Consider the following 24549-nt stretch of genomic DNA (forward strand, 5'->3'; position numbering starts at 1 on the left):
GCAGGTGCGATGCTGACAGATCCCGAGCCAGGGAGATGCTTTCCACCGGCTCGGAGAGGTTTGCAGACAAGCAAACCAAACCCCGCCGGCTCCCCGTGCGAGTGCCTGTCCTCTGTGAACTCCCGCGCGTCTCTCGCAGCCGGGCTTGTGGGAACAGATCGGAGGCTGCTGTGACTCAGCTGCTTCTCCCCTGAGAAAATCCACTCTGGCACCACGCTCGGCTCTGCGGCTGGGGCTGCCGGCACCTGGCAGCCTTCATCAACAAATGGCCTTGGGCAAAACATTTAATTTCCACTGCCAAACACTTACGGGGGAGAAATCCAGCATCTGATCTTGTGGGAAGTTGGGGCAGCAGCTCCACTGCTGTACTGAGCTGGGGGGAAAGTCCCATCCCTACCTGAAACAGAGCCCCAGGCTGCAGCGGCTGCAGCAGGGGCTGGCTGTTGGGCTGCCTTCTGCCCTTCTGGCTTGCCCCCGCCTTTTTCCAGCTCGTTATAACTTTCTCAGACAAATTCTTCTGCAATTGTAATTTTCCTTGCTGGCTCTCAGCCTGAAGAAACAGTGGTTTGGAAAGTTTGCTCAATGACTCGAAGGGAAGAGGCTCCCGAGCCTTTCATGCTCTGTGCCCCCTGGAATATCTTTTTTTCCCAGGGCTAATCCGCGGAGCATCACGCTTGGCTTGACGAGTCCATGATGCTCTCAAAAAACAAAGCCAAGGCTGGTGAGCGTGCACTTGGCTGCTGGGCTCCAGGCATAGCCAGTGAGATTTTTTTTTTCCTACTCATCTGCTTCAAGCAGTGCTGCCGGCCCAGAGCCTGGCAGGCTGGTCCTGGGGTGGGCAGAGCGGACTGCCGAGATGGCGGATGCTGGAGCAGGGAGACTGACCCCATGGTGTGGGGCTGGTGTGCTCCCCACTGGGCTTTTCTTCCACGGAGGCAGACAAAGCAGCAATGCTGGTCTCGCAGCGCGGTTGGGGGATGGAGGGAACCGGCGAAAGGCTGGTTTGCTCATTGTTGCTTTCTCATGTTGAAAGGGAAAGGTACCCGTTTTTCTGCCAGTGGTTTTGACGTTATAACACACCTCTCGTCACAGTGCAGGCTGGCACAGCTTTAGGATAAGTTTCACAACTCTTTTGCGGGTTTCATAAATCCTCAGCTGCTGGAGTGCCATGATTTTGTAACTCCCAGGTGGCTTTCAAACCAGTCTGGAGATCAGCTTGATCTGCTGCCCCTCAGACTGCAGAAGCTGGCAAACCAAATCCCAGATGTTAGGGGTTTATCCCGCTTTTCTTGCTTTGGGCAAGAGAAAGGCAGGCTGCAGGCACTGCCAAGGAGGAGCCAGACCTGCTCCAGCCACTTTCCTACCAAAGGCTGCAGATCCTGGTCAGCCCCATGGATTTGATAGGCACTGACACCCCATCTGCGCTGCAACCCCAAAACCGGGGGCTTCATGACATACTGCTGCCATAATGTGCGCCCCTGCCAGCATATTTCCAATGTAATGCTGGCTGTTATTTGATCCTGCTAAGTTGTTTGTATTTATGCTGCTGTGATCCATAACAAAACCCTCTTCCCAGCCAAACCTGGTTCCCAGTGGTGGGAGCAGGGTCACACAGCAGCAGGGGGGGTGGGGGTCTCCCGCTGGTCACCTAGAGCACCCTCATGTATGGGGCATCCTCTGTGGTCCTGGATGTGCAGAATGAACTTGAGATGGGCTGGAGAGGATGGAGCCTGGGGGCTGGCACGTTTCAGGGCTGCAGGCAGGGTGGGGGTCCCTTCGGGCCCAGGGTGGCAGTGGGTGCTGAGCTGCAACCAAACCAGACAGTGCTTCATCCCCAGCAGAGCCTGAGGCGCAGCGGTTTTGTGCGTTAAGCAACTTAACGCATGTCTTGTGCTGCGATGGGATCCCCCGTGTCCCTCCAGGAAGGCTGCAGGCTGGCGGTGGCTGGAGAAATGTCTCTGGCTGGGGGCCCGGCAGGGAGCACTGGGCAGTGCTGCTGCCCCGGGCACCGAGCTGCAACCTGAGTTCATGCAGGTCACTGGCTCCCGGGCTCGGGGTGTGCTCAGCATGTGTGCTGGGAGAGCTGATCCGTGCTAATCCCATCAATATTTCACGGCGCTGTGGCCCTGTTATAATTCCTCACGTCATCTGGGATGCTGGCTGGGATGGGGGTATAGTGCCAAGTGAGACACGAGAGCTGCTGTGGCTTTGCCCTGGCTCCTCAGACGTTGGAAGGGCGAAAGGGGCTGGCTGTGGGCATTTCTACCTGCTGCCGTGGGTAGGGTTATCTGGCAGAGATGGGTGAACCCAAACATCCCCGCTGAGCATGGGCATCATGGGCATCCCCCTGACTTTGCCATGTGCCGGAGTGGTGGGGCTGTGCTGTGATGGGCAGCTGCCAGCACAGGCAAAGGGCAGCTGACCCTGGCGTGGACGGGGCTGTGACACAGGACAAGCCTGCTCTGCCCAGTCCTCTCTCCATGGGACATGGTGTTTAAGTAACAACAAGAAGCAATTAAACAGTAACCAGAATCTGGGCTGGTGATCAGGGCACTAAAGCATCTCCTTTTCCTAAAGGCCATTTGGATTAACGGTGAGAGAGCATTAGGGATAAAATCTCCCCGTGTAGCCATGGGGAGGGCGGTTTCCCAAGGTGCTGCGGCATGACCCAAAGGGTCCCTTGCTCCAAACTGTCCCCTGGGCTGGGCTGGGGGCTGCAGGGCTGCTCTGATGGGAAATTCCAGTTCCAACACCTTTCTGGCTCTGGGCTGAGGTTGGAGCAGAAGCAAGACCTCCCCGCTTGGCAGCACCACTCTGCGGGGCAGAGGGACACAGGCGCAGGAGAGGGTCAGGCCTGGTTCGGCTGCTGCCCGCTGCTGCCCGCATCCCGCTCCGGCTCTCGGGAAAGGCGTGCAAATAAGAGCAAGGCCCTGGCCTTCAGCCTCGCGGGGGCCCTAAATTCCTCCAGTTAATCTCACGGGGGCAGCAGAGCAGGCGAAGGCTCTGAAAATAGATCTGTTTCCAGCTGCCGATGACTCGCGTTAATTAATTAAAGCCTCGCAAGCTCGGGCCTGTAAATACACAGTGCCGAACGCGCCAGGCTCTGCTCGCTCTTTGCTCACGCACTAATTACCCCATTGCAAGGCCAGGAGCTAACGCAGCTCCAATTTGTGCTGGGTTAGGGTTGCAGCCACGTGGGAGGGTGCCTGCCTGCGCGGGCAGGGAGTTTTGCTGGGGGACAGGACGTGCGCAGCGCCCTGGAGAGGGAGGGAGCCTTGGGCAGCCCTGTCTCAGCCCTGGCACCCCCTTCCTCAGCGCTCGTGGACCAGTTCTCCCCATAACCGGCCCCGCAGCCTTCAGCTGCGCCTCTGCTAAGGTAGGGGATGGGGTTTGGAGTGGATGTGGGGGACTGGTCGCTTCACAGCACCCAACCCCCCCCCATCCCTGGGTAGGACAGGCTGGCCAAAAGCATCCCTGCCTCATGGGCAGTGCCTGCTGCTTCAGCCTGCCCTCCTGCTGCCCGTGCTGTGCTCCAGGTCCGGCTGGGCAGGGTTGTGGGTGAGCCCAGCTCCCGGTGCATGGGCGTCCTGCTTCCGCAGGGTGGGCGGAGAAGCAAGGTGCTGCCAGGCATGGAGGAGATGATGGGATTTTGCCCAAGGACAGGGGGAAATGGTAATGAGCTTACAGGAGGTGAGGGCAGGAGGACTGGTAGCACTGGAGGAGGTGGGTAGCATCTGCTCTGCTCTCCTGAGGTCCCTGAGAGTGGGGACAAGGAGTGGGTTCTGGCATCTCACGGCAGGCAAGGGGCTGGTGGCTGCTTGGTGTATGTGTGCAAGGGTGATGGGAGCCACGCCATCCACAGGAGCACCCAGATAGGTTCCTCCTCGTCTGAGACCCATTGGTGCATGGGGACTGGGGGGATTCAAGTCTCTACTGCTCTCCCTCCCACCCAAGGCAGGTTTTTAGGAGGCAGGACACCGGCAGAGAGAAGCCTTGAGAATGGTATGTTAGCCGGGCTCCCCAAGGGAGCACCCTGCCCCTGCCACCCTTACCAACCCTAAAATATCTGAGTGGTGATGAGAGCTCAACCAGGGCTGACCCTCATCCCCAGATGATGCTCAGCAACTTCAGCACAACCTGCTCAACGCTAAGCCCTGCTGCGGGTCCACCTCCAGGTCTGCAGGGTGTAGGGTCAGGGTGGCCCTTGTCCCTTTCCTGGAGACCTCACCCCTCATCGGGGGTCGGTGTGGAGTGGAGGGGATGAGCCAGCATCTGAGGGGGCTGGTGCTGGGACTGGGCACCACATGGCTTTGTAACCACAGGCTGGCAGCACCCCTTCACCCTGCCAGCTTTGGGAGCTGTAATCCAGCGTGTGCAGGTAACAGCATCTCCCCACCTCCCGCTCCAGCTGATTTCCAGTTGCCCTAGATCCAACCTGCTGATTACAAAGAGCGCTCGGGGTTTTGCTTTTGGGAGGCCTGCCGCCGTGATGGGGGTGGAGGGAGAGTTGGCCAGGCGCTGAAAGCTTGCGAAAGGAAAGCAAACACAAGCCTGAACCTGGCAGCTCTTGCCTGTGGGGAGGAGCCGCAGAAGCCACCCAGGACAAAAAGGCTCCACACAGGGCCCTAGAGAAACCATTACCTGCCCGTGTTCCCAAACAAGCTTCCACCATGGGTAAATGCAGATTAAATGGGGAGGCATGTGCTAATAGGAGGGAGAAGATACGGCAGGGTGCAGGATGCGAGGAGCCAGGGTGGGTTTGGGGAGCCTCGGCGGGCACCGTGGCACCGGCTGGGTGGCTGCGGTGCGATGACGCCGCGTGTGCTGTGTTGGCAGAGCGGGATGATGCTTATCTGCACTCGGTAACGCTTTTTTTGTAGTTACAAGCCCGAGTTACCAGCCCGTTGCCTCCCTGACCTTGCAAAGGGCTTGAACACAGGCTCCTCTGCCAGACGCCTTTCTTGGGGCTCCGTAACCCCCACCGCCCGTGCGGAGCGAACCCCCCGGTGCTGACCCGCGGGGCTGCGCGGCGGCGGCGGCGGCTCTGCTGCGCTGCCACCTCCTTCCCGGCGTCTCCTGGGGAGACCCAGCCCGGCCCGGCCCCGGCTCCCCTCCCGGCCGCTCCCGGCCGTGCTTGGCGGCCGGCTGGCTCCGGGGCTGAGCACCGCGGCCGTCCGCCTCCGCGCACCGGAGCCTCCGCGCACCGGCGGGGCCGGCAGGGGGCGGTGCGGCGCGGCTCGGTACGGCTCGGTACGGCTCGGTACGGCGGGGCCGCGCACAGCCGGGCCGCGCCGGGGCTGCGCTGCGCTGTACCGGGCCGCCCGCACCTGCTGCGCCGCCGAGCCGCGCCGAGCCGCGCCGAGCCGCACCGCACCGGGCAAGTGCTGGGGAGAGGCGAGCGGGGACAGCCGCCGGCCGGGCGCTGGGTCCGGGTCGGGGTGCTGGGTCCGGGTCCGCAGGCAGGACCGGGAGGGCTGGGTCTGGGCTCCGCGGCCACAGGGGGGTTCCAGAAAGCTGGATCTGGGGTGCTGGGTCCGGGTGGTGTCTGGGTCCACTGGCAGGATTGGGGGTGCTGGGGCTGGGTGGCTGAGTCCACAGGCAGGATCCGGGGTGCTGGGTCCGGGTGCTGTATGCACAGGCAGGGGCTGGGGGCTGGGGCTGGGGGCTGAGTCCTCAGGACAGGGTCGGGGGTTCTGGGTCTGAGTGCTGAATCTGCAGACAGGGTCCAGAGGAGGTGGATTTGGGGTGCTGGGTCTGGGTGCTGACCCCACAGGCAGGATTGGGGGTTCGGGATCTGGGTGCTCAGGTGCTGCATGTGTCTGCTGAGCCCACAGGCAGGATTGGGGGTGCCAGATGTGGGTATTGAGTCTCTTGGTAGGGCCTGGGGTGCCAGGTCAGAGTCTGGGTCTGCAGGCAGGGTTTGGGGTGCTGGGTCCAGGTGCTGAGTCCACAGGCAGGATCTGGGGTGCTGGGTGCAGGTGCTGTTGCACAGGCAGGGCCCGGGGTGCTGGGCATACCGACAGGGTCCAGAGAAGGAGGAGCAGGGGTCTGACCTGCTGTGGCTGAAGTCCAGGGAGTGATGGCTTGGGGGAAACAGAGGGGCAGAGCCTTGAGGACAGGATGGAGAGGGGTTCAGGGGAGGTCTGGTGCAGGTGAGGATTTGGGGGTGACAAGCTGGAGGGGAGGTGGGGATATGCAGGATCTGGTGTCAACGCAAGTAGCGTTCTTTGGGGACAGGTTTGGGGTGAGGTGGGGCTGGGGGACCTGGGAAGGAGTGATGGGGGGGACATGCTGAGGGCATGAGGGAAGACAAAGGTGGCAATTGCAGTCAGACAGGGCACCAGCTCCTGAGGGGAGGGCTAGATACAGCCCCTCCCTTCCCCAGCAGGTTGGGAGGGGGGATTGGGGTCTGAGAGGATGGGGATTACTGGTGGTATTTGGGGAGGCTGGGTGTTACCTGGGGGCAGCTGGTGTTTCACCCAGCTGGGACAAGATATTAAACAGATTCAGGTTTTGCAGTACAATCCCTGCCTCCCTCCCCTTCCCCTCGGGAGGTGGGGGGCCATGGAACATGGCTTGTTGGAGCCCTGGCTCCTTGTGATGCATTGCTGTGGGGACTCTGGATGCCCCCAGGCAGAGGGGTCCGGCTTTGTGCTGGGGGCTTGTCTGCGTTGGGGTCGAGCTACATCTCTCTGCTGATCCGAGGGTAGAAGGGACCTGCCGTGCAGCCAGGCAGCACTGGGAATTGGGGCTCTCTTTGCCCTCCCCATCAGTACCCAGGTGGGCCAGTGGCTTGTGCCTGATCTTTAAAACCAAGAGCGTGAAGTGGGAGTGTGAACCATGAAAGGACTCTTCAGGTGCCAAGAAAAACAGTCTCCCAAGACAAAGAGACTGCCCAAAATGGATGAGGAGAGCAGATTCCCCCAGAGGCAGGGAAATTATTAATAACAACGATGGCATTTTTTGTGCTAGCTGGCCTGCCAGCGTGGGCTCTGGCTGCTTTGCCTCTCCCCCCGCCTGAACCCCGAACCCGGGCGGGATGGCTGTGGTGATGCTGCACGCGTGTCCTGCAGGACGCGTCTCTGCTTCATCTCGGTTTGGCCAGGCTCACTCTGTACGGAGGGACGAGGGGCAGGGAGCTGCCCCCCAGCATGCCGAGATCCATATCTTGACTTCGTTTTTGTGTTGCAACCGGATGGGAAAAAAAAAAAAAAAACGAAACCCCAACAACCCTTTCGGTTCCTGCGGATGAGGGCTTTGTGTCGTAGGCTTGTTCTCCCCCCCGCCCCGTGCCTTTTCCAACATCCATTTGAACCTTTCACCGCTTTCCCCACCAGGAATGCAGCGGGTTTGCCGGAGCCGGGAGGTTTATTCAGCAAATCTGGCAGGTTGAGCACCAGGAAAAAGCACCCAGGTGCGCTCGGCAGGGCCGGCGAGGGGGGGCTCTGCCAGCACCCCGTGCAGGAGGGCAGCGGTGGGTGCGGTGGACTTGGTGCCAGCCTCGCCTGGCCGCGTGCGGGGAATTTCCCTCCCTGCGCTTGCCCGCCGGCTCTGCTTGGCATCTTGATGGGACTTGTTGGGAAGCAGCTCATGTGATGGGTAGTTTGGTGAGGGGGAGCCAGTCCCAGGGAGACCCACTGCCTCGAGGAGCTGGGGGACAATGCCCCCAGAGTTTTTTACGCTCCCCTGCTGTGAAAGCCCCCCCCCCCAGCAGTGGCTGGCTGCTGCTGTGGGTGCTGCGCGGGCGCTTGTTCCCGTTCAAAGGTGAGAGCTCCCTGCCCCGCTGGAGCTTCAGGAGGAAATGCCGCCGTCGTCCCTGCCCGTCTGGCTGTGCCGCCGCTCCTGGTGATTTACAGGCACGAGGGCTTTGCCGTAGCAGGGTCATCACCGAACCCACCCCCTCCTTCCTCCCGGGGCCTGAGCTCTGCCATTCGGAGGCAAGGGAAGCCAAGGGTTCAGGCACCATGTTACCCACTGGTGCGGGGGCCGGGATTCAGCTTGGCGGTTCAGGGTATGCTCCAGGTTGTGCTTTTCTTGTTGTTTAAAAGCTCCTCCCAGGTACAACCCCATCTCCCCTTATCTGGTGGAGGGCTCTGGTTTGCCTGTTGCAAAGCCCAGCCCATGCAAATAAGGTGATTTGGGGCCAGCAAAGCTGGTGGTATGCAAAGGACTGTAAGAAAGGCCAGGTGCTACTGCCTTGCGCCGTGCAGTTTTGAACGTGGAGTTGAATGTCAAATTGGGTTTGACCCCAAATTTGAAGCTTTGTTGGAGGGAAAGCGGAGGAGACAAGAAGAGGTTGTTAAAGCTGGAAACCATTAAACTGCTCCCGTCATCTGGCTTTGCTGGACTGTTGAAAAGAAAACAGTTTATCTTTGGAATAAATAAAAGGGAGAGGGACAGGCTGGTTGTGCTCCAGCTCTTGCCCCTGCTTCCGAGGGGACCCCAGGTCGTACAGGATTTCTGAGCCTCCGTTTCCCCTCAGGGAGGCCTTGTGCTGCGCTGACGGTGGGAACCCTGGGCATTGCCAAGAAACGTCTTTGAAACTCAAACCTGGCTTTGGAAAAAAAATGGAAGACAAACCGGCTCTAAACAAACACCCGAGTTAATTCCTTGTCTTGCATTGTACGAGCCCAGTGGAATGAAACACAGTGCAGCCGCAGGGACAAGCAAATGGATTCGAATGCATCAAAAAGCACCGAAATCTGCTGGCTCTGAAATGTCCCTTTACATTTAGGGTTGGGATTTTTTTTCTCGTTTTCTTTGTAATTGTTCCTGGGAACTTAATGCTACAATTATTTTCCTACTTCTGCCGTGGAGACAATGTGCTTCAACCACAAAGCCTTTGAAGGCTGAATTGCAGATCACATCCAGCGCTGAACCACTTGGATACGAACGCCCTCTCACTGGGAAACTTTGCTGCGATGTGGAGGGTTGTCCGTCCGTCTGTCCGTCCGTCTGTCAGTCTCTCTGTCCATCCGGATTGCCGAGGGGCTGCCGGCAAGCAGTGAAGCCTGTCCTGCTGCAGCAGAGGTGGGAAAGGATGGAAAATGTTGGGGTTTGGGGGTGATGTTGCTAGCGCTGAGCATGCCTCTTCCCTGCCATGGAGGAGGTGGGAGCCCCGGGGGTCTGCACCCCGTGTCCCAAGGCTTGGTGGCCACACTCTGCCTCCCTTGTGGCCTGGATGTGGGGGTGGGCTGGCAGCAGGGTGAAGCCAGCGTCTGCGTCTCTGTGTCCTCCGGTTTCACTTCCCGGTTCCTGCGTGGCTCCTGGCTGGGCTCTCCGGTGCTCCCCAGCTGCAGGGTCAGCCCAGGGCTGCTGCCATGGGGTTTCTGCAGGGGGAGATGTGCTGGATGGGAGGGAAAAGCCGCGGGGACTGTGTCTTCACTGCCAGCTTGCAAGAGCCAAACAGCCTCTGGCACGTGGGGAATTGCTCCTGCAAGGGGAGATTTGCTGCCCTGCCTGGGGGTGCTGGGTCTGGGCTGGCCGAGGGATCCCTTAGTGCTCCCAGTCCTGCCGCTGAGCTGCAAAGGTTTGCCCTTCAGCCTCCCCTCCTTGCACCTTTCCCTCCTGGGCCAGTTCTGAGCAAGGCTTTTGGGGCAATAGGGCCAGGCAAGGAGCTGTTTTGACTGATGGCCAGCGTTGGTGGGTTTTCCGTATGGACGGGGAGCAGAGCAGAGGAGCACTCTGTCCTGCCGTCCTGGGCACTGTGCTCTTGCCCTCTGCTTGTGGTGCTCTGGGAGCCACTGGAGGGGAGCTGTCCCCACGCCTGGCGGGTGATGCCTTCCCATGGCACAGGCTGGAGCACCTTTCCTTTTTGTCTCAGTTGGGTTTTTTGGGTGAGTTTGGGTAGGAATGCTGGGAGAGCTCTCGCAGACGCTTGGCAGTGAGCTGCATCGTTGCCTGGCAGCCCCTTTGAACCTCCTGGCCCACGTTAGACCCTACCTGATAGAGGAGAGGAACAAATTCTTGTAAGAGCAGTGAAAACAGGGAACTGGGGAGAAGCTAAAACACCCTGCACCCTGCAACCGTGCAGGGGGAGACCATGGCTGGACCCTGCCCCTCACTGAGCAGGCAGCATCCCCCAGTGGGACGCTGCAGGGCGGCAGAAACAAAGGCATGGTGCTGGGGGGCCAGTGGGGCCAGTCTGTCAGAAATTGGGCTGCTGTTAGTTTTGTCGCTGACGGATCAGCTTGTCTTTTCAGGATGTTTAGATGTCTGGCTCCTGCTGGCACTAGTGCGCCTTAAACAGGCCCACGTCCCCGGCTGGCCCTGCTCACTCTCCTCCCATCCATCACTTTACTTCTTCACTTGCCTCCTCCCCACCGTGACAGTGGTGGGATCAGAGCTGGGTGCTCTCCTCCGCTGGATGAACCAGGCTCTGCCAGTGGCAGATGGGGGCCGTGCCATGCCGGAGGAATTCAGAGCCTGTTCCCATGGCCTGCTGGTGCCTGCCACCCACCCCCCTGGCTCCATGGTGGCTCTGCCATGCGTGGGGGCTTTGCGGTGGGAGAGGGGCAGGATGCCCCTTGAGAGGAGCCAGTGTCACTGGTTTCCCTCCCCTCTGCTGTGCCTGAATCCCAAATTTGGGTAAAGGACTATATCTTCTTCCCAGATCGCCAAAGCTCTCGTGTGTGTCCGCTGAAGCACTTCAGGGTCGAGCATGGTTTTGTTTAAAGAAAGCAACTAAAACAAACTCAGCAAGGGGCTGCCAGGAGGTCACTATGCTCCTTCCCTCCCCGTCCCCAGCCCCTAAACCCAGCACGGATCCCCTTTTCCCGGAGGGCTTTCAGCACGTTAGCATTTTTTTCTTGCTGTTGTTGACAAAAATCCCAGCTGGTTGAGAAATATCCGTGCAGCAGCGCCAGCCCAGTCCCACGGGTCAAATCCTGCCCCTGCAGATCTCTGCCAGGAAGGGCAGCTCATCTCAGGCTGGCCTTCAGGGATGCTGCGGAACAGGGTCACAAGCAACCCCCCGTGATGGATGGATGGACAGACGGACGGATGGACACCATGGGCTCGAGGTGAACCTGATGTTTTATCATTTGCTGGTTGGGCTCCACAGCAGAAGCTAAGTGCTGGAAGTTCGTCAAGGGCTGAATTAAAGTTGCCTGGCAACCTCCATCCCGGCTCCTCTTCCCGCATCTCGCAGGATTTCCCACCCAAGGTCTGCCGGCTCCAGGGAAAGGGGGGCCCAAAACGCACCGTGCTCGCAGCCAGGCTTGCCTCTCTCTGGATGGCCCTTTTCCCGTAATTCCTTGGCTCATTCCCACGCCTGGGAGCCGGGAGCTCTCTCCGCCTCATCCTCTGGGGCAGGCGCCTTTTCCCCCCGCCGCGCCGGGAACAGGTCGGGCTGTTTCAGCTGAACCCGAGGGCGACTCACGCGGGTCCCTGGCGGGGGTAAAACGGTGCTGGGCCAGTGGGAACATGGCTGGGGGTGTGAGCGGCGGGGGATCGAGGGGACCGGGGGGATCACGTGCTGGGCTTGGCCCTGATGAGTAAAGCTGAATTGTCTGTGGGGGGTTTGGAGTGTCTGGACTGGGCTGCTGTGAAAAAGCGAGGTGTAAATGGTGGCTCCTGGGGCAGTCCCTGCTGGGAGTATTGTTAAGGCTGTTTTGCAACCCTGTAACTTGGAGGAGACCCGCTGGAAACCTGGCCCCCACCGGGAAGCCAGCAGCCCTTGCTCGTAGGAACGCACGATGCCAAGAGGGGCAGTCCATGAGGAGGGGAGAAAGATCTGGCAGCCATTCCGGGAGCCTGCTTGCGCTTTGCTAGAGCTCGGTGGAGCAACCACAAGTTGTCCAGGGAGCAGCAGGATGGGGAAGCGTGCGATTCCGCTCTGCAGATCTCTGTCTTGCCATCCAGGATGGATACTGGGAGTGAGCTGGAGAAAGGCTGCTCCAACCCGGCGTTTCCATTATTTCTCACAGGTTCCTTCTGAATTAAAAAGCTGGCATCTTTTTCAGCTCTGCCACCGAGGAAACAGCAATGGGGGGGCCTACAAGACCCCCGCTGAGGTCCCTCCATATTTGCCAGCCCCACTGACAGCACAGCTTCCCTGCACCACAGCTTGCAGCTGGCTCTTGCTCCCGGGTTTTGCTGCCTGGTGGCCTTGAGGACGGTGGGGCAGCAGGAAGGGGTCACCATGGCCAGCAAAAGTTCCCGGTGCAGCGGCCATCGAGGGGTGCGGCAGCTTTGGCTGGTTTCTTTGGCTGGATCCAGGTTGGTGAGACCTGCCGCCAGGAAATTCACTCATCAAAAGCTTTTTGTGCCTCCAGAGACGCTGGTCGCTGGTCGTGGGGATTTTTAAGGAGGTGCTAACTGGGCTAGCTTGTTTGGGTGTGCTGTGCCGGTTAGCTGCCGGTGGGAGGCTGAGGCCAGCACAGTCACGCTCGCACAACTTCCGTCGTGACCCAGTAAACCCAGTCAGACCTGACCAGGGCTCGCTCGCTCTCTCCCCTGCACGCTCACGCATGCCTCCTCTGCCCCACTGCTTTCCTGGCGTTCCCAGGAACCAGCAAACTCACCCCACCAGCGGGAGCCGGTGCCTGGGTCGGGCTCACCCGGCTCTGTGCTGGGAGCTGTGGCTGCATCCTGCAGGAGCACTGGTAGCCGGCGGTAGGAGGGTGGGCTTTGGCCCCTGTGGACGTTGCATGTTGTGATTAGAGCGGCTGGTTCCTGGCTTCGCCCCGCTCTCGGGGTGGCCGTCTGCCCCGCAGCCGGATCCTGCCTCCACCACCCTTCTCCTTCAGCGTCGCCAGCCGGGGTGGGAGCTCGGGCCAGATTTCAGGTCCTATGTCAGCCCCCCCTGTGCTGGGAAGTAGGTGAGGTGCTGAGGGGCTTGGGAGCTCGCTCCTGGGGATGGGATGGGCTTTTCTGGGCAGTTTTTCTCTTAAACTCCACATTTCATTGCACCTGCTGCTTTTCAGCCTTTTCCTCTACCCCTTTTGTGTCCCTCCCCAAGGGAAAGCTCTCTGTGGTGTTTCCCCTCCTGGCTTTTCCCCATTTCCCATGGAAGTGCTGGGCTTGAGCGATCCAGCCACCCCCAGCCCGACTAGTGGGTCTCACAGACTGAGACCTTCTCTGCCTTCCGCCCCGGCCCTTGCCTGCACCCAGAGCTTTGAACTTGCACCCTGCAAAGGGGGAAATGATGGGTTTGGGGGTGTTTGGTGCAGCTGCAGCCCAGGGTGATGATCTGAGTGGGGCCAAGGATGGTTTCAGTTCCTTCTTGTTCCTTCTCCCTCATCCTAGGTATGAAAAATTAAAAAAAAAAAAAATAAATAGAGAAGCTCAGAGCAGCCCTTCCCTTTGAGTAAAATATTAACTGGCTCTTATGGCTAACTGATTAAATGTCCTTTAGGACAAAGTTACATCTGATCTCGGGCAAAGGAGCCTTTGGAAATGGGTGTAGCTGCTCCCCTGGGAAAAGCAGAGGAGCACAGCCCCAGTGGCAGGGGAGGCTGCTGTCCCCTGCTCGTGCCCTGCTAGGAACCCTGCACAACCCCACATCTTAATTTATTATTTTTATTTTTCTCTCCCTGTGCTTGCTTGGTTCTCATGCTGGTTAAACGTTAGCCGGGGCTGGCTCACAGCGCAGCGCTCGCCCTGCGATAAGCACCATCCCTGCCCGGCTGCACTCCCGGCTCCAGTCCTCGTCACGCCAGGAGCTGGGCAGCAGGCAAAGTTCAGGGTTTGTTTGTTCAGGGGTGATAAGGCGAGGACACCTGGCAGCATGCAGGCAGGAAACAGGGCTGTTACTCATTTATTAGAGATTGTTGTTTGCCTTGTCGTAAGAAGGTCTCTCCTCCCCTCTGCTTTCCCAGCCCAGGTGCACGGCAGCTTTTATGACTTCTGTGCTATGCCGGGCTTGTGTCCCCACACGGAGGCCTGGGGACGGGTCCCCACAGCTGCCGGGGTGGCCCTGGTCCCACTGGGATGGAGAGGTGTCAGCGTGGGGCTGGCTGGAGTGCTTTAGGGTGCTTTGGTGCTCCAGATGTGACCCAGCCGCTGGCTTTGCCCAAAAAGCTTAGTGGGTTTGGCTTGTGCCAGACATGGTGCCACCAAAGCAACTTCTTTCCCATTGACCTCCATCCCCCCTCACCCGCCTTGCATCGCCCTGCCAGGCCCATTGCTCGCGGGCATACCCTTGGTCCGGCCAGGGCTCATCCTGGGAACAGCAGTTCCTTGGAGGGAGGGTGCTCTGGGTGGCTGTCCTCTGCTCCCTGGCTGGCTCAGCCCCACGGACAGCACCCCACCTGTGCCCAGGGTTGGATGCTCTACAGGTGCTCTGCACTGGGCTGGTGCCTGGGGGGGGCAGCGAGGCAGGAGGGAGCAGGGGGAGACATCTCCCCCCTGCCCCATTCCTGGGATGCTCCAGGGCAGTGGCCAGCACAGGTCTGGGTCTGAACCCCACCCCGAAGGAAACAGTGGTTTAATGGAGGCTCCAGGACTACGGCTCAATCCCACACCTAGCCACTTGCTTCTCCTTTTCAGCCCTAAAGCCCTTTTCACTTTCATTTCACTTGGATTTTACCTCCCCTCTGCCTGAGACCCGGCAAGGTATTTGCTTCAGGGAAACTGTCTGCAGCAAGCGTGTTTGAACAGCTTCTGGGGGCCAGGTATTTGCTTTATATATATATATAAAAAACCCCAACCCTAAGCAAACATATAGGTGCTGGTCACTTTATGGGGAGGTCTCCTGTTCGGAGATACCGGGTCATCTCCTTCCTCCTTAGCACGTGCAAAATGAACCAGTGGCTTTGCTCGAAGCAGCTGGGAGAGGCGGAGGGTTATTCAGGCGGGATTGGATGCATGAAAGCGAGAGCTGAGGTAGATGCTGAGCTTCAGGGGAGCCTGGGATGAAAGAGAAACTGAAATCTCATGGAAAAACACTGCGGGGGAAAAACTGTTCTGGCTTGAAAAGACTTGATGAAGATGCCAAGCAGCTCCTGTACGGGTTTTCTTTTGCCCTGCGTCAGTGCATGCCTGAAACATCCTTCCCTGCGCCCTTTGTCCTGGGGAGTCTCATCATTTCAGGAGAGGCAAAACTTTGGGGATAAGTGTCTCGCACGGCAGGAGACAGCCAGCCGTGCTTTTGGGAGGAGCGGAGCCTTTAGGCTCCCTGGGAGCCCCCTGCCACCTGTTCTGCCACAGCCACTCCAGGGAGTGGGGCTTGGGGTACCCCAGCACGTCAAGAGACCTGCAGAGGGGCTTGGCTCTGAGCTCCACTCTCGAGCTTTTGCAGGAAAACATGCCTGCTTTTCAGGTGTGGAAATGCAAAGGGGGATCAGCTGGCCCCTCTGAAGCATGTCCTTTGGTCAGGAGGAGGTGTGGGAGAAGATGGCTGGGAGCGATGGAAGGAGGAACCTGGAGCAGACCTGGTGGAAAATGAGTCTCTGAGCAACTGAACGAAGCGCCCAGCAAGCGGCTGCTGCTGCTGCAATGGAGCAAATGCTGAGCCAGGGGGATGCTGCGGAGGGTCTCTCCACTCAAGCTCCCCTCCCTGCCTTGTGCTGGCTGCAGGCGCGACGTCTTGCACTGTGCCTCAGTTTCCCCTTTGGCAAACGAGGGTTTGCTTTTCCCTGAAGCCGTCCCTGGGCTGAGGCTGTGCCCGGTCAAGCGTCCATGCATGTGCGCAGCCACCTCCTTCCCAAGCCCACTTGCTTGTGAGGTGCTGGGGACAGCAGTAGCGTCTGACCCAGTGCTCTGTGTTTCAGGAGGGTTTTGTGGCCAGCCCTGTCCTGGGGAGCTGGGGAGCCCGTCCCGAGGATCGGCTGTGCTGGCGTGGCGGCAGCGGGCCGGGCAGCTGCCCTCGCCGGGGGAGCGGGAAGATGAGCGGAGGCACAGCCCATCTCCTTACGGCTCTCTTCATGGCGGCAGCAGCGGCGATAGGCTACCCGTCACGGCGGTCTGCCACCGACCTGGACGCCACCCCCAGGACAACAGTCACCTTTGATGGTAAGGGGGTGCAGGTCTTGGTGGTGGTGGTGAGGTTTGGGATCTTGCCGGCATCAGGTTTGGTGCATTTGTGACTGCATCCAGCCTTCACCAGCCCCCCTGGAGTGGGGGGCTCAACATGGCGGGGGGGGGGGTGTGTGGGTGTGGCTACAGGGGAGCCTCTGGTCCCCTGGGCTCCAGAAACCGGAGCCTGCATGTCTGTCTGGCGTCGGGTGCCCGGAGACCATGTGCCCCAAGGGATGGAGCAGGGCAAAGGCATCTCGCCAAAAGCCAGGGGTGAACGAGGGGGCGCAGGGAGCCAGCTTTGGCCAGCCCCCAGCCCTGCCCAGCAGCCCTTGGAGGGTGTCCTGAGCTGGGCGTCACACCCAGGCTGGGCTCTCCTGGCCCAAATAGTCAGCAGGGAGCTTTCTTCCATGATTTTCTCTAACTGCCATGGGGCTTTTGGCCTCCAGCCTCTGTGGTGTCAGCCAGCCCCACAAGGTCATCGTGCCTTGGACATCCACACAACTTCTTTGACCTCATTAGTGAAGCCCAGCTCGGGGGTCAATGGCAGGAGAGGGTTTCATTTGCAGCTGCGCTGCCCTTTTCTCCCCAGGCAATGACTCCTTTCAGGGGGGTCATTCCCTCCCCAGCTGCCTCCAGGGTCCCAAGCCCCACAGGACTTTCTTCTGCTGTGGTGAGAGGGTCCGAACCTGGCTGGCATCCCTCTGGCCAGGGCTGAGTCCCACCTCACACTTCTCAGCACCCCAAATTGGATGGTTTCTCTGGCTTTGTGGGCAGGCAGTGCCCCGCATTGCTGCGGGAGCCTTCCCCTTGAACAGCAGTTTTGCTTCAGGTTTTTTTGCGTCCTTGCTTTTGGGCTGGCTGGGTTTGGTTTGGAGCTGGGGTCACTGCTGGCATGTTTTTGCTGCCTCCAGCAGTTCCTCAAACAGTGTGGCAGGTCCATGCTGGGCACGAGTATTGCAGCTCCCACCCCTGAGCTGCCGTAGCAGGGAGAAATTGCTCCTGTAAGCCTGAGCCGAATTAGTGCCTTTTGCCTCCTACCAAACCTCCCCAATTCCTTCCCTCCTGCTGTAACCACTGGCACCCGGCACCATCTGCCTGATAACCTCGGTGGGTGCATTCCCACCTGCTCCCAGGTCCGTCCTCTCTTCTCCCAGTGGCTTGCGCTGCGCCTGCCCCGGGGTCCCCCCTCAGCCCCCCGTTCCCTTTGCAGAGCTGTCGGGCGTCCGGCGCTTCAGCGCGCGCACCCTCAACTACAGCACCCTGCTGCTGGAGGACGACCGGGGCATCCTCTACGTGGGCGCCAGGGGAGCCATCTTCGCCCTCAACTCCAGTGACGTGGCCGACGGCTCCCACCGCACGGTGAGCCCGGCCTCTGCCCGCCGACGGCCGCTTGTCCTCTCCTGTCCCCCGCTGCCCGGTCCCTGCCCAAATCATGGCCGCCCTGTCCCTGCTCATCCTCCTGCTCACCATCTCAGGTCTTGCCTGGAGGTGCTGTCCCCAGGTCTGTCCCTTGGTCCCCTGTGGATGTCTGGTCCTTGTCCCCAGCCAGGCAGCATGGAGACAGCGGTGGGAGATGTCCCCAAGCTCAGAGCTGCCCTCTCCAGGGACAGCCCGGCAGGATGAGGGGCAGGGGGGGGAAGCACACGCCTTTGCTCCCTCCGGGAAGGACACCCCAAAATGCTCCAGGCTCCTGCGGGTGCTCTGGGGTTTCTGCCCATAGGTCGGGGTGTGGGGCCACTCTCACCCTGGGCTGGGGGCACATGGGGAGGGTGCTGTCTCATGCTCTGAGCAGCTGTCCCTTCTCTAAATAGAAGAGAGGATTTTGGCATCTCCGACAGCTCTGGCAGAGGCTGGAGCCTGCAGTGGTGGAGGGGACCATGCAATGATGGGGGGTCGTGCAGTGACACTCCCTTTTCCCCTTGCAGATCCACTGGGAAGCCTCCCCAGAGAAGCAGATGGACTGCCTGCAGAAGGGCAAAAACAACAAGGTAGAGCCGGTGGGTGGGTGCCGGGTTCCGGGGGGGGCCTCTGCCGCCTTCCCTGGGTGGTGACACCTGTCCTCTCCCTCTGCAGACCGAGTGCTTCAACCACGTGCGGTTCCTGCAGCGGCTGAACAGCACCCACCTCTACGCCTGCGGGACCTACGCCTTCCACCCGCTCTGCGCCGCCATCGTGAGTACTGCAGCTGCCACCCATCCCCTGCCACCATGCCACCCCCACGTGGCACAGCCTCTGTCCTCTCCCACCACCTCCACATGCAGCCCTGTTCCTTTTCTGCTCTCGTCCCAGCCCCTCCCTGGCTCGGGGTGGGGAAGGCGAGTGACCCCCCGGCTGGGGTGAGTCAGTTTGGGGACGCAGGCACTGTGACGAAGATGCCCAAAGTCCCCACCTCGGCGCTGGGGTTGGACTCTGACCCCATAGCGAGATCGGTGATCCCATAGGGGATCGGTGCCGTGGGAGGGACGCGTGGGCTCAGCGGGGCCGGCAGGGTGGGACGTGCCAGCGCTGGAGCTGGTCCCCAGCCCCTGCTGTTGCAGGGTCCCTTCCCAAAGCAGGGGCTGCAGGCTGGCTTGTAGCCGGTGGCAAGCGTGCCTGGGGAGGGTGGCAGTGGCTGGGAAGGTGACGATGGTGATGGGGCTGACTCAGCCGCCCCTCCCTAGGGATTTCCCAGGCCAGGCTGGGGGGTCCCCATGTGGCCGTGACTCACAGCAGGGAGGCCAGGGGCAGCCACGTCCCTGGGCAGTGGGACTTTCACCCCCCATGCAGTGGCTCCCTGTGACTAGGCTGTCCTTTGCCCACCTCCCTGCCTGAGCTGGGGAGCAAAGGGGCCTGGGGCTGTGTCCCCAGCATGGCTGGGGAGCCCTGGAGGGGCTGTGCCCGTTCCCACGGCCATGCTGCCGGTCCGGTTTGGCCATCGCACGCCCTGGGAGTCAGGTGGAGGAGCCGCCGAGCTGGAAGGGCCCCGTCATTATTTGACATGCTTTGAACTGCAAACCCCAAAGAAAATAACTCCTGCCATGATGGGGACATCACCCAGGGGAACACAGCCCGGCTGGGCAGCGTCTGCCAGCCAGGCACAGCCCAGGAACATCGGCTGCGCTGGCCGGCTCCTGCCTGGTGCCCACATGATGCCAAAGTGGAGTGCTGGGGCTCCCCTTCCACCCTGAGCCCTCTGCCTGCTCTTAGCTGGGGGCTCTGGTTGTCCATGTGCTTTCTGAAAGTGCTGGGGGGTCTGTCTTGCCCGAACAAGGGCATGGCCATGGGCATTGCTTTGTCCCCACTAGCAGCTTCTGCAGAGAGCCTTGGGGCTGGCAGGTGAGGCAGGTCTGTCCCCTCCTGCCTAACCCAGTCCCCTGTCCCCCTCAAGGATGCCGACAGGTTCATGTTGCCCTCTCACTTTGAGGAAGGCAAGGAGAAGTGCCCATACGACCCTGCCCGTGGCTACACCGGCCTCATCGTGGGTAAGTGGCACCTTCCCAAGGGCTGGCGGGGACCTGCAGGATGCCACCAACCCTGGCCCCATCCCCAGCTTCCCCTCGGGGGTTCCCCAGCCAGGTGGGCTCTGTGGGGGGGGGCCTTAGCGAGCCAGGCCCTGGTTCTCTGCCTTCTCCTCCTCTTCCTTCTCTGCCTGGGCCGTGGGGATGCTGGCGATTTTTGGGGCTGTCCCTGCTGTCCCCGGGGTGTGGGGCCATGCTGATGGGTGCCTGCCCTGCCCAGACGGCGGCTTGTACACGGCCACACGCTACGAGTTTCGGAGCCTCCCCGACATCCGGAGGAACCTGCACCAGCGGCCGCTGAAGACGGAGGAGTCCCCACTGCACTGGCTGAACGGTGAGATGTCCCCGTCCCCCCTCTCCAGGACCGGTGTCATGGGCCATGGGATGCCATGCATGACCTCGGGGGCAGGGGTTGGGGGTGCTTTGCCATGAAAGGAAACCAGGGCAGCGAGGGATCACCCATCCCATGGTGGGTCCCCAATCTCCACCTCTCGCTCCGCGTCCCCCAGATGCTGAATTTGTGGCCTCTGTGCTGCTCCGGGAGAGCAAGGACAGCCCCGTGGGTGACGATGACAAAATCTACTACTTCTTCACGGAGCGGGCGGGTGAGGAGACCACATCCTTCTTTGACAAGAGCCAGGTGGCCCGTGTGGCCCGTGTGGCCCGTGTGTGCAAGGTAGGCATGTCCTCAGCCACGGGGAGTCAAGTGCTGCTCCTCCCGGCCCAGGGGCTGCGTGCCTGCATCTTAGGGGAAACAGGCACGGGCAGAGGGGGACACATCCCCCCCACCAGCCTGTGCAGAAATGCTCCCTGCGCCCTGCCAGAGTGACGTGGGGGGGAAGAAGATCCTGCAGCGCAAGTGGACGTCCTTCATGAAGGCACGCCTGGTCTGCTACATCCCCTACTACGAGGTGCTGCGCAGCGTCTGCAGCCTGGACGGGGGCGGCTGGGCCAGCACCGTCTTCTACGCCGCCTTCACACTCTCGGCACAGTGGTGAGCGGGGCAGCGGTCGAAATGCCCGGGGCTACACGTCTGCGGCACTGGGGGGACCTGAGATGCTCGAGGGGGTGCGCAGGCAGGCGCTGAGCACCCGGGGGTGCGCCCGTGCATCTGCCCGGGCTCAGGCGGGGCTCTGCCCCCCAGGAGGACCATGGAGGCCTCGGCCGTGTGCCGCTACAGCATCTCGGCGGTGCAGCGCGCCTTCGAGGGCCCCTACATGGAGTACCAGGATTCGGCTCGCAAGTGGTCCCGCTATGATGGTGCGGTGCCTGAGCCCAGGCCCGGCTCTGTGAGTGCCCTGAGGGTGCGAAGCTGGGGGTGGGGTGGGGTGGCCACATCCACCCCCTGACCCCTGTCTCCCCCCGGGCAGTGCATCACGGACCACTCCCGCAGGAAGGGCTACAACTCCTCGCAGGACCTGCCTAACAGCGTCTTGGACTTCGTCAAGCTGCACCCGCTTATGTTCGAGGAGGTGAAGCCGGCCGGCGGGGAGCCGCTGCTGGTGAAGAAGAGCGTGGCGTACAGCCAGCTGGCCGTGGACAGGGTGCGGGCCCTCGACGGCCTCTCCTATGATGTGCTCTTCATGGGGACGGGTGAGCACGGGATGAGTTTGCTGGGTCTCTGCTGGGCGGGGCGGGGGGTTGCACACCACACTCCCTCCTGACTCCCCCTGGCTGTTCTCCAGGGGACGGCTGGATCCACAAGGCCGTGGTGGTGGGCTCTGGCATCCACATCGTGGAGGAGGTCCAGGTCTTCAGGGACCCACAACCTGTGGAGAGCCTGGTGATCTCCCACGCCCAGGTGAGGGGTGGAAGAAGTGTGGGGGACACCACACACAGGGCATGTTTGTGCTGCACAGCTGCCATTGGGCTGTTTGGGGGATATGGGGGACATGACTCCTGGGTCACCCCACATTGGGATACGTCCCATAAGCCAGTGGAGCAGCCTGGAGAAAGGGACCAGCCTGGTCCCTACCTTCTTGCCAGGTGCCAGCTGCAGCTGTTGGCACTGACTGGAGCTGGGGGCCTTTCCCCGTGCATCTGCCCCAAGGGAGAGCTGTGCTGTGGGGCTTGGGGGGATCTCTGGGCACCACGGGGCACCCCACAGCCCAGCCGCACCGTGCCAGGGCAGTGCTGAGCCAGCCCTTTCCCCCCCCAGAGGAGCCTGTACGTGGGGGCAGCCAGCGGGATCCTGCAGGTGCCCCTGGCCTCCTGCGCCAGGTACGCCTCCTGCTACGACTGCATCCTCGCCCGGGACCCCTACTGCGCCTGGGACGGCAGGGCCTGCCGCGCCACCGCCACCGCCGACAGGTAAGGTCAGCCTGCAGGGTCCCCACGAGCCTTCCAACTGCCCCGTCCCGTTGCACATCACCCCGTGGCACAGTCGCCCCGGTGGCACCCCCAAGGGTCTGGCATCCGGCGGTGGGTCTGCTGGTGGCCGTGACACCATGAGAGTGGGCTCAGCCGGAGCTGTATGGCTGAACCCGCCGCGTCTTGCAGCACAGGGCTGGTGCAGGACATTCAGAGCGGCAACGAGGGATGCCGGAGCATCTCCGGGCGGGGTGAGTCTGCGCCACCCCTCGGGGTCACGGGGGATGCTGGCATCCGGGTGTCCCTTCGGGTGGCCGGGCCAGGTGCGAGGCAGTGCGTGTCCCCGCAGGCTCCCTGCCAGGGAAGAACCGGACGGTGCTGCAAGGGGACGATGTGCTGCTGCCCTGCGACCAGCGCTCCAACCTGGCACGAGCCGTCTGGCTGCTGAACGGCAGCGAGGTGTCGAGCGTGGGGCAGGACCGGCTGCGCGTGGGGGTGGACGGGCTGCTGGTGACGGACACGCTGCCCCAGCATGGCGGCGAGTACCGCTGCTACGGGGAGGAGCGGGGTCTCCGGACGCTGCTGGCCGCCTACAGCCTCACCGTGCTGCCTGAGCTGCCCCATGGCCCCACGGCTGCCCCACGGCCCCACGCTGCCAGCCAGGCTGCCGGCGACATGAAGGTGGCTTATGTCTCTGCCATCGTCGCCCTGGTGGTGCTGTGTGCCGTGCTCAGCACCATCCTCCTCTACGTGTCCTGCCTGGAGAAGCGCAAGGGCAAGTACGTCCTCGGGGAGCCGCGGCCAGCGAGCGTGGAGCTGCAGACCGTCTCGGCCAACTGCCTGCGCAAGGGCCGCCGAGAGGAGGAGGAGGAGGAGGAGGAAGAGCTCGCCTACCCCGACGGCTGCCTGCGGATCATCCCCGGCGAGGCGCCCACAGCTGCCACCTCCCCGGTCAAGGAGCTGCCGGCTGCCGTGTCCCCGCTGCCGCCGCCGCCGCCGCTGCCGGCCGAGCTCACCAACGGCGTGGGGGCTCTGCCCAACGTCCTCCGCAAGATGAACGGCAACAGCTACATGCTGCTGCAGCAGCAGGAGGAGCCGCTGGCCTCGCCGCTCTACAGCGCGTCCTTCACCGAGGAGCTCAGCAAGATCCTGGAGAAGCGGAAACACACGCAGCTGGTGGAGAAGCTGGACGAGAGCTCCGTGTAGGGGCCGGTGGGGGGGTCCTGCCAGCAGGACCCTCCTCACCTCCGGCCCCTTCTCCCACCACCCCCTGCCAGCAGTGTTACAAGACTCAGGCGAAACTACCTCCTGGATGGCAGAGCCGGGCCGGGCCCGGGCTCGGCCGTTCCTTTGGCTTTTCACTCACTTCTGTGACTCACTGTACAGAAAAACAGAAAAGAAAAAGAATCTATTTAAATTTGGGAGCTCTATTTATATATAAAAACCCACTGACGGCGGCCACGAGCTGGAGGCAGGAGCTGGCGCCTGGCTGAAGGTGGACACTGGGGGGGAGGGAGAGTTTCTGTCTGCCTGTCCAGGCGGGAGAGAGAGACGCTGTTGTGGACACGTGGACTCGGCCTGCCCCGCTGGGCATCCCTCGGCGCACGGGAGCCAGACGGCTGCTGAGAGGTGGGTGAGGAGCGGGGAGCGGGGCTGGGGGCTGCCACGCAGTGCCTGTGCCTTTCACAGGGTGCGGGGGTCCCTTCCCTGGGCTGGGGGGGAGGTTCCCCAGCTGCCCGCTCACAGGCAGGAGAGGGGCCATCTCGCGTTGTGGGGGGGTGGCCTTGGTGGCTGCCAGCCCCTGCCCGCTCTCCCACGTCTGCCCCCCAGGATTTCCTCTCCGGGAGAGGACGGTTCGGCGAGGGATGGAGCCAGGGCGAGGAGCCGACGTCCAGAATGCCCCGGAGCAGCTGGTGGAGCGGCGAGTGCCCGCTGCAAGGAGGCCCCAGGTGAAACGCAGGGCTGAGGGCCCTGGGGAGGTGGCACCGCCGGGGCCTCTGACCCTGACAGTGCCCCCTCTCCCCAGGGCACGGCAGGGGAAGAACAGGATGCAGCAGCAGGCAGCAAGGTGCACTGGCAACAGGACCAAGAGCCACCGCCGTGCCCTGCAGCGTGGCAGGGGACCAACACAGCACCAACATCCCCCTGATGTCCTCTGTGCCCCCGCAGCCTCAGGCACCACGTGTTTCTGCCCTCCTGCATGGTGGCGTTGGAGAACTGAGGTTCAGGCACAGCCCTGTGGGACGACATGTGGGAGGGGAAATGTCCTCACACAGCAAGAAGTCCAGGACAAGGGCCTGCCTCCCTCTGGGGCCTCCTGCTCTTCATGGCACTTTCCAGGGGCAGCCACTGTCCCTAAATCCCCCACAACTACCTCTGCTCCTGCTGCCTCCTGGGGGAACCCGAGGGACTGGGGTGACAAAAGCATCTTATGGCCCGGGGACAGGGCAGTGACACTGGAGAAGCCGAGGAGGGACAGACTTGCTGGGGTGTGTGTCCTCCCTCCGTGTTCCTTGCTGTCACCTCCAGGATCAGGACATAACCCTGGAGCTGAGCCCTGCAGCCCCCCTGGGAGAGGGGCAGGAGGGATGTGGCAGCCCCATGGGTCACTAATAGGCTGGACCCCAGGCCCTCCTGCCCCAGAAGAGCAAGGCTTAGTGGCAAAAGGCAAGAGCCGGACGCCTGGACTCTCACATCCTGCCCCTACCCTTGTTTTTTCTGCAAGGGAGGGGGAGAGAGCCACCCCCAAGCACACCCTGCCCCCCCCCCAGCCATGGAGAGG

General features: G+C 61.6%; 1 protein-coding gene across 2 annotated transcripts; it reads left to right on the plus strand.

The window, feature by feature from the left end:
• Positions 1-15827: 15827 nt before the first annotated feature.
• SEMA4G (semaphorin 4G) lies at positions 15828-22973 on the plus strand. 2 transcript variants are annotated; one of them, XM_086466337.1, is made up of 14 exons: positions 15828-15954; positions 17171-17319; positions 17886-17948; positions 18034-18132; positions 19328-19421; positions 19678-19791; positions 19967-20133; positions 20282-20451; positions 20602-20746; positions 20828-21050; positions 21143-21258; positions 21616-21767; positions 21957-22018; positions 22102-22973. In XM_086466337.1, the coding sequence occupies exons 1-14, from the start codon at positions 15828-15830 to the stop codon at positions 22971-22973; spliced, it is 2553 nt and encodes an 850-aa protein (XP_086322463.1). The 2 variants fall into 2 exon arrangements, with proteins under 2 accessions (XP_086322463.1, XP_086322464.1); XM_086466338.1 differs by having other exon boundaries at positions 22117-22973.
• The last annotated feature ends 1576 nt before the right edge of the window (positions 22974-24549 follow it).

Source organism: Leptosomus discolor, chromosome 6, assembly GCF_034619465.1.
Source record: "Leptosomus discolor isolate bLepDis1 chromosome 6, bLepDis1.hap2, whole genome shotgun sequence".
Taxonomy (NCBI): Eukaryota; Metazoa; Chordata; class Aves; order Leptosomiformes; family Leptosomidae; genus Leptosomus; species Leptosomus discolor.

Excerpts from the sequence above, each read along its gene's own strand:
- SEMA4G (XM_086466337.1), top strand. The coding sequence starts at position 15,828 with ATGAGCGGAGGCACAGCCCATCTCCTTACGGCTCTCTTCATGGCGGCA. Across the intron at positions 19,422-19,677 it reads CTACACCGGCCTCATCGTGG|ACGGCGGCTTGTACACGGCC; the intron begins GTAAGTGGCACC and ends TGCCCTGCCCAG. Across the intron at positions 21,051-21,142 it reads TGTGCTCTTCATGGGGACGG|GGGACGGCTGGATCCACAAG; the intron begins GTGAGCACGGGA and ends GCTGTTCTCCAG.